Raw genomic sequence first — 9336 nt, forward strand, 5'->3', positions numbered from 1 at the left:
CGAACAGTGAACTGCACTAGGTAGATAGATAAATAAATGGGGATCGATGACAAATGCAAACAGTTGGGCTGTACATGCAGAGCTTCAACAAACAAGAAGGCATTAATGCAACGTCTCCATCTCACTGGCCGTTTTTGGCTATAGCTTGTAATAGACTACAATTTACTGCCATTTGCATTTCTTCTAATGGGTCCTCACCTGTTAGTTGGATCTCCTTTAATGTTTTGCCTGTATTTTAGCTTCGTATTATACTTTCCAACTGTCCCAATATACGAACTCTTAGTTCTACTATTTGTATGTGTATAACTACGTGAACTGCTCTGCTAATCCGAAATGAGTTCCACTGTTCCACGACTATAAGAGGTACGTGAACTGTTCTACTGACTGGCTTTGTTTTATCGGTTTGTAGTTTTTATTTTTCATTTTGAGAGAGGTGATAGATCATGCATTTCTATTCCTACTTCATGAATCTTGTGCTTTCTATCAGACAATAGAAGCTTAGCTGGCCTTGACAAGCTTTTTAAATACGTATGTTGCTATTTTCTCAAGCCTAAAAGCTTTCTGAAACTAATAATATCTTCTCTACAAATAAAATACAACTACATATACAGTCCTGTCTCACCCAATTTGTTCTTGTTTCCTTTCTTTCTTTCTTCTTAGACTTGAGGAACTTACTCTGGGTTTCATTTTCTTGCTGTTGGGGAGTTTCTGGATCGTATTGTAGTTGAAGTGCTCTTCAGGTACGAGTTATATATACATGCATGCATCTGAGGATTAATTTACTCTAAATTCTTAGAACCTAAAATAAAGTTATCTTTTCTGGTTTATCCAGGGAGTGAAGGAATGGATACCAGTGAAATCAAAGCAGCTCCAGACACACCGGTCACATTTGTTGGAAATTCTGAGTCAACTAGTTCCAAGAAACTTGGAATCTACTTCATAGAGTCTGATAATAGGCGAATGGCTTTTGGACGTGGTTATACGGGAGGAACTACACCGGTAAACATACATGGGAAACCTATTGCAGATCTCTCGAAAACAGGCGGTTGGGCAGCTACCTTGTTCATTTTTGGTAATACATCTGTTCATAATTTCTTCTGCTTATTGGTCTAACCATTTTCTGTTTATCTCTTACCCTCAATGACCTTGAATCTTTGTTTTTCCAGGGAATGAAATGGCTGAGAGGATGGCTTATTTTGGTCTCTCAGTTAACATGGTGGCTTTTATGTTCTATGTCATGCATAGGCCCTTCGCCAGTTCCTCAAATGCAGTAAACAATTTCCTTGGGATATCACAAGCATCATCCGTACTTGGTGGGTTTCTTGCCGATGCGTATCTTGGTCGTTATTGGACAATTGCCATATTCACAACAATCTATCTTGCAGTGAGTTCAGCTTATCAAATCCACAGTTAACCGATTTGTTCTTGGATTGTTCCTTTGGTTTTAGTTGTTTGGGGCTTACTGATAATACTTCCCCCTTTTTTTTTTATTATTTTAAAATCCTTGTCTCCTGGAGGGTTTAACAGGTATAACCTTATCTGCCTCGATGAATATTTTCATGCCAAACCAGGATCAGTGTGATCAGTTATCCTTGCTTCTGGGTAATTGCGAGCCTGCAAAACCATGGCAGATGCTCTATCTCTACATAGTTCTTTATGTGACTGGCTTTGGAGCTGCAGGTATAAGGCCCTGTGTGTCTTCTTTTGGGGCTGATCAGTTTGATGAAAGAAGTAAAAATTACAAATCTCACCTAGACAGGTTTTTCAACTTCTTTTATCTTTCTATAACTGTTGGGGCAATAGTGGCCTTCACGTTAGTAGTCTACATTCAAATGGAACATGGATGGGGATCTGCGTTCGGTTCATTGGCGATAGCTATGGGCATATCAAATATGCTATTCTTTATTGGCACTCCCTTGTACAGACACAGATTGCCTGGAGGCAGTCCCCTAACGAGGGTTGCCCAAGTTCTGGTTGCTGCCTTCCGGAAAAGAAAAGCCAGTTTTTCCAGCAGCGAGCTAATAGGCCTCTATGAGGTTCCAGGCAAACGTTCTGCTATAAAGGGTAGTGGAAAGATAGCTCATACTGATGATTTCAGGTATAATCCCTGTTTCTATACATTTTAATCTCATTTCATATTTTTGTGGACAAGTTACATCAGTCTAAGAACTGATCCAACAATTAGTTCTGGGTAGAGATAATTTTGGGGGATTTATACTCACCCCATAACTGTTTTTAGTCCTAATTCTGCCTTTCGGACCTGCAGATGTTTGGACAAGGCAGCTCTGCAATTGAAGGAAGATGGTGCCGATCCAAGTCCTTGGAAGCTTTGCACTGTGACCCAAGTAGAAGAAGTGAAGATACTACTGAAACTTATTCCAGTTACAGCCTGCACCATAATGCTCAATCTAGTTTTAACCGAGTATCTAACTCTGTCCGTACAACAGGCATATACTATGAACACGCAAATGGGTCATCTTAAACTGCCTGTAACTTGCATGCCTGTGTTTCCTGGGCTCAGCATTTTCCTCATACTGTCTCTCTATTACTCGATATTCGTTCCAATATCCCGACGCATTACTGGCCATCCTCATGGTGCTTCTCAGCTTCAAAGGGTAGGCATTGGCCTGGCCGTTTCAATTGTGTCTGTGGCATGGGCAGGGTTTTTTGAGAGGTATCGGAGAAACTATGCAGTTCAACATGGCTATGAAGTCGGTTTCTTGACACCCATGCAAGACCTGAGCGCATACTGGCTGTTGATCCAATACTGCCTCATTGGAATAGCTGAAGTGTTTTGCATCGTGGGGTTACTTGAATTCCTCTATGAAGAAGCTCCTGACGCCATGAAAAGTATAGGATCTTCCTATGCTGCTCTAGCTGGAGGTTTAGGATGCTTCGCAGCAAGCATCTTGAACAGCATTATCAAATCAGTGACAGGGAATCCAGACAAAAGGCAGCCATCATGGTTATCCCAGAATATAAATACTGGTAGATTTGATTATTTTTATTGGCTGCTCACAGTTCTGAGCGTGATAAATTTCTGTGCTTTTCTATACTCATCACATAGGTATAAGTACAGGGCAGTGCCAAAGTTTGAATTTGAAACAGGGGAACAAGTTGTAACCAGTAAAAACAACACCCCAACGCTTGCATAGGCAAATATGAATTTGGAATCCTAGTGCATTTTTTACATTTATGATATTTCCCTTTCACTTTCAGCTCCTAAACAGTATTTACCTCTCATTCTAACTAAAACTAGGCTTTGCGTTTGTGGGTGATGACCTATTCTTATCATTGCAAACTTGGGTTGGGATGTGTCCAACAGTCTTGGTTCATTTAAAGCACCATAATAAGATGATAAAGCAGGGGGCCAACCCTCTTAATGGTTTGCCTGCTTGGATCTACCTGTCTCCATTCCTGAACTTGAATAATAGGAGATGGAGCTAGCGTTTCCCCCCCTGAAATTCAATTCCCACCTTTGCTTGTATAAACTAATGGACCTGATTCTCATTGAATTCCCAAGGAAAAGTCGCGTTCATAGAAAATGGATCATGTCGGCAGAGTAAAACCAGACTCTTTAGAGAACACAGAAAAGGGTGAAAAAAAGAAGCCGGGTAAATGCCTCAGCCAGTCATTTTCTAAAGCTTCCGGGATGCACTGAAGTGAAAAGAAAGGAGAGTCCACAGCAACGGTCAGGTCTGCTTCTCCTATGAAGCCCCTATCTGACCTGTCGTTTACTAATTACAGAAATGCAACCATAGGACCATAAGTGTTAGTTAACAGATGTGATCTTATCAATTCTTAAGCTTATCTTATCTATTCTTATCATTTTAGCTCATCATGTATTAGCTATAGATAATTTTCTTCTTGTTATATTTATCTTATAGATACATTCATATATAAAAATAGTTATGTAAGGCTAAAATACAAGATATACCAATAAAACTGATTCTCTGATTCCTTCCGATTATTGCTTTTTTACATAGCACAATTAGGCTAACACTGTTGTCTATCTCCTCCGAACGCACTACTTCTGCTACTACCAATTCCGTCTTATCTCCAATCTTTACTCCTCTTTTCTCTTCCTCAAACCATTCCTTTTCTATCAAACTTAATGAAAAAATTATCTTGCTTGGAAGACTCAATTTCTTCCTATTCTCAATTATCAAAAGCTTCATGGTTTTGTTGATGGTTCTACACCAATGTCTACAACACCAACTTTGACAAAAAATATGGGAACACCTTTGTCTGATCCAGCTCCATATTGACAAATTGTGAGTGCTCTACGGTATTTGACTCTCACTCGTCCGGATATTACTTTTCATGTTAACAAATCATCACAGTTTATGCACTCACCAACAAATGTCATCAAGCGTCTTTTACGATATTTGCGAGGAACAAGTTCTAAAGGGTTGTTTATTTCCAAAAATTCAGATATGCAGCTATATTGCTTCTCTGATAGTGATTGGGAAGGGTGTTCCAATGATAGGTGGTCAAACCGGTGGATATCTTGTCTATCTTGGCCGGAATTTAGTCAGAAAGTGAGTACTTATTTTGGAGCTTTGCAATCTATTTCTCTTTGGTGTGATAATATAGGTGCTGTTTATTTGTTTTCAAATCTTGTGTTACATAGTCGCACCAAACACATAAGAGCTTGATTATCATTTTTTTCGTGAACAAATACAAATCGGTCGTAGTTAAATTTATAAATTCAGCTGATCAACTTGCTGATATCCTTACTAAACAGTTAGGGGCTGTTAGTTAGCGGATGTAATCTTATTAATTCTTAAGTTTGTCTTATCTCTTCTTATCATTTTAGCTCATCATATATTATCTGTAGATAATTTTCTTTTTATTATATTTATCTTATTGATACATTCATATGTATAAATAGCTATATAAAGCTAAAATACAAGATATACAAATAAAATTGATTCTCTCCAATTCCTTCTGATTATTGCTTTTTACAATAAGAAATTTAATCACTGATGCGACTGGTTTTTGTCATTATAAGCACAGGCAAAAACATAACGTAGTACTAAGAGTTGAGGTCACAATTAGTATTGGCTTTAAATGAAAGCAGACATCACCACTGTCCATTTAAAAGTGTTCAAAATTATTAGTTTCTTCTTCTTTTTAACAAAATAGTATTATGTTTCAACACCTTGCAATAGTAAGATTAGTAATACAATATGATATTTTGCCTAATTTTCAAAAAGACTAATGATGTATGCAATCACACCTGTAACAAGAGACTGAGGCTTTTTGCCTTTTTAGGCGGAAAAAAAAAATCTTAAAATCTTGATTCGGAAAAAACTTTTTTCCGATGAAGTTGAAAATTAGATTTTACCACGTTTGATTTACGAGTCGAGTGCGGTAACTGTATGAAATTTTTTTATTAAAAAATTAAATTCTTTTTTATTAAAAAATTAAATTCTACCACACTTATAAAACGCAATAAGAAAAATTTTTTTGATTTACCATGTTTAAAAAGTACGTTAAATACGTTACACGTATGAAATTTTTTTACGGTAAAATTTTTGCTAAATGCAGAAAGATATTTCGTAAGCAAGAAGCATCCCTGCCTTCCACTATATTTATCAAGTGGGATAGAATCTCTGCCAAGGTGCAGAGATCTTTGCACCTAGCAAAGAAATGAGATGTTCCATAAACAGGAAGCATGCCTACTAAAGGCACTTGACCTAACAACTCTCCCCAAAAGAGCCATTAGATCACTCATCTCACCCCTTCTCATTTCCCCTATAAATACCTTCACTCAATTTCCTCTCTCTATTCTCTCAAATTTCTTATTTATTCTCTCCAATTTTTTCAACACTCTCTCATATTTCTTTCTCTTATATTTTTTTTTCTCTCATTGAAGAATCTATAATGAAATAAGTGAAGTATGATTTTTCAATAAAAAAAGTATATATTTTTATAAATTTTATTTTCGATCAAATTGATAAATGAAAAAGGATTAATAAAAAAATATTTGTATTTTGTAATTTTATCTATTTAATTGGATGAGATACACAAAAAGTTATGGTTGTCTTTGATAAAGTAAGTCATCAAAAAAATATTTATAAAATTATGTTAGATTATTTTGTTATTTGCAATTAATTAATAAGATATTTATGCTTATAGAAAAAATGGTAATTTGTATGTAAATTAATACTAAATTTTAAATTTTAGAGTTATAGTTGAAAAAATTTATGGTTGGGTTTATTTAAGATATAGAATATATTATAAAAATTTATAATATATTTTTATTATTTATAATAATATGATAAATAATAAAAAATTTTATATCACAATGAGTTTAATTTTTAAAAACCTTGCAAAAGGTAAAAAATTTATATAATGGAAAATTATAAAAATTAAGATATTTAATTTAGTAATTTTGATAATTGTCCTAAATTTTTATATATGTTGGTGGAAAAAACTTTTATAGCGATAAATTTAAAAAATTTAGATATTTAATTTAATATTAATTTTTTTATTTTTATTTTAAAGGTATTATATATTATCAATTGTTATCATATATTTTTATTATTTATAATTATATTTAAATAGTTGGATCATAAATTTTTTATACAAAAAATTATTATATATGATATTGAAAAAAAAATTATAGAGATAAAAATATTATAGAAATAAAAAATATTTACAAATAAATATCTTAAATTTTAATATATGTTGTTGGAAAATTTTGTATAAGGATAAATTTAAAAAATTGAGATTTTTAATTTTATATAAATTTTTTTTTTGTAATTTAAAAAGTACAATATATTATTAATTGATATCCTACATTTTATTATTTATTATAATGTTGTAAACTTTTTATTTAAAAAAATTATTATATATGTCGTTGGAAAAAAATTATAAGGATAAAAATGTTATTAAAATAGAAAATTTTATAATCCTAATATTTTGATTTGGAATAAATTTATAAAATTTAGATAATTAAGTTTATATAAAAAATTTTTTGTCTTAATTAAAAAATATAATATAGTATTAATAGTTATCATATATTTTTATTATTTATAATTATGTTTAAATATTAGGATTGTAAATTTTCATATAAAAAAATTATTACATATGGTATTAAGAGATAAAAATATTATAAAAAAAATTATAAATAAATGTCTTAAATTTTTATATATATTGTTTGAAAAAAATTTATATAGAGATAAATCAAAAAAATATTGATATATTTAATTTTATATGAAATTTTTTAATTTAAAAAATATAACATATTATCCATTGTTATCATATATTTTTATTATTTATAATTATGTTGTAAATTTTTATTTAAAAAAATTATTATATATATTGTTAAAACAAATTACACGTGGGTAGATTTATTAATACAGTGATAATATTTTATTATTTAATATATTTTTAAATATTTATATTTATTTAAAATATTATTATTTAATTATATAATACAAACGATGATATTTGAAAATATTTATATTATAAATTGACCGTTTTTTAATTTAAATACAAATTTTATTAAAAAATAGATAACAGTAATGTTTTACACCATAGGACGAGAGACGAATAACTCAGATATCTCTACCACAGTCTGCTCATCGAGCCCAACTTATATCAAATGACTTTAATGAGTCTGTTGACCCGCCGAAGAGATCTCGACATAGATGTAGCTCACGGTAATAAGCCGATGTTGAGATATATACTATTATCCCGATAAATATCACAATTTCGGTACTCATTTCATTCCATATTCATTAACAATTTAGTGTGGTTAGAATAGGATTTAGTGTTCCACAAGACAATAGAGCACAATATAATACGTGCACACCTAATAGTTATATGTCACCACCTTATATAATCCTCACGCAATGGTTCTTTTACCAGATTAGTGATGAGACCTCAATAGATAGTACTTTTGATATTTTCGCCCGACATGTCAGATTTATTAACACATTTTCTACTAAACATTCATTCTCTAGCCATTTTGTACAATATATGCTAAGCCAGCACTACATCCAAAATCGATGGATTATTCTCGTTACCTCCATAAATATTGAATTTACTACTAAAGATAAGATACAAACAGTGATCGCTAGTCATATAAATTCACATGCAAAAAAAACGTTCATATAGTATGGAAAAATATTTATATTATTCTTAACATTATTTTATAATTTTATTATTTATAAATATATTACTTTATTCAATATATAATTAAATGACTAAGTAAAATATAATAATTTATTACTGCATTTTTAAAATACGTATAAATTTTATTTTTAATTAAATATTTATCATGCTCTTTTCATTAAATATTTGTATTTTTTTTTCCAGACCAGAATTCTTATTCTTTTAAGTTTGAAAAAGTCAAAAAGCCCAAAAAGCCCCAAATCCAAGGCATAATGATGATGCAAATACTTGGCTCATCAACTCACAATAACCTATAACCTAACTTCACTCGATGATAAGGTGCTGTAGGATTAGTCAATCTGTAACTAATCAAATATCATCAGCTTCAACATGCCGCACAAATGTATACACTGTAAGAACACCAAAAAGTACAAGCATTAAAGCTGACTAATTCTACACAGGATGCATCATTACAATATTGTTTACAATCAATCTTGGAAAAGGGCAACAAGCATTTGATCAAGTACTGTAGAAAATTAGGAAACACAAGGACAGTCGCGCTCTATTCAAGAATGTTAATAAGAACAGAGAGCAATTATTTACAAATTCTCCAGCCAGGTCTCTCCATACTTTGGGCTTTCACAATACTCCATCTCCTAGGAAGAAGCAGTTTGTATTAGGATACCACACAACAAGTCCATTATTATTAGGGGTTATTATCTTAACAAAGGATTCTCCTCGTATTTGTAACTGAGAAATCACACAAATTACATGTGAAGGAGGCTGAACATAATTTCATATAGGCTACAGCAACTATCTTAATAGGAGGAAAACATGAAATACATGATTCTCTATGTAGACAACAGAAACAGATCAACAATGTAACTCTTAACTTGCAGTAAATTCTAAACACATACATACACAGGCAAGGGAAGAAGAGTCTAAATAATCAACGTTTCTTAGCCTCATATGTTCTATTTCCCCACTTTAATGGAATGGTTAAACACTTGAACATCACACAATTAACATTTAGGGAATATGGGACAAAAGCGACTATAAGTCTAATTTGCTAAATGAAAACATGATTGTCTTACACTATCATACAAGAGGTACCAGCTTTTTTAGATTCAGAATTGACTCTTTTCCAAAAGAGTCAATCAAGCATACCTTGCCACATGTTGGATAATTTTTCACTTCTTTCCAACCATT

The 9336-nt window shown here is 31.9% G+C and overlaps 1 protein-coding gene across 3 annotated transcripts; it reads left to right on the forward strand.

Annotated features, from left to right (window-relative positions):
* The first annotated feature begins 283 nt into the window (after positions 1–283).
* On the forward strand, positions 284–3227 carry LOC110623547 (protein NRT1/ PTR FAMILY 6.1). 3 transcript variants are annotated; one of them, XM_021768532.2, is made up of 7 exons: positions 284–363; positions 488–528; positions 661–740; positions 833–1072; positions 1167–1384; positions 1518–2098; positions 2267–3227. In XM_021768532.2, exons 4-7 carry the CDS (start codon positions 844–846, stop codon positions 3153–3155), a joined length of 1917 nt encoding a protein of 638 aa, XP_021624224.1. In that variant the 5' UTR covers positions 284–363; positions 488–528; positions 661–740; positions 833–843; the 3' UTR covers positions 3156–3227. The 3 variants fall into 3 exon arrangements, with proteins under 3 accessions (XP_021624224.1, XP_021624226.1, XP_021624223.1); XM_021768534.2 differs by lacking the exon at positions 488–528; XM_021768531.2 differs by lacking the exon at positions 284–363 and having other exon boundaries at positions 370–528.
* The last annotated feature ends 6109 nt before the right edge of the window (positions 3228–9336 follow it).

The sequence above is a fragment of the Manihot esculenta genome, chromosome 9 (genome assembly GCF_001659605.2).
Source record: "Manihot esculenta cultivar AM560-2 chromosome 9, M.esculenta_v8, whole genome shotgun sequence".
In the NCBI taxonomy this organism is placed as follows: Eukaryota; Viridiplantae; Streptophyta; class Magnoliopsida; order Malpighiales; family Euphorbiaceae; genus Manihot; species Manihot esculenta.

Coding starts and splice junctions, on each gene's coding strand:
- LOC110623547 (XM_021768532.2), top strand. CDS start 844: ATGGATACCAGTGAAATCAAAGCAGCTCCAGACACACCGGTCACATTT. Junction 1,385..1,517: donor TCACAACAATCTATCTTGCA/GTGAGTTCAGCT, acceptor TGTCTCCTGGAG/GGTTTAACAGGTATAACCTT. Junction 2,099..2,266: donor GCTCATACTGATGATTTCAG/GTATAATCCCTG, acceptor TCGGACCTGCAG/ATGTTTGGACAAGGCAGCTC.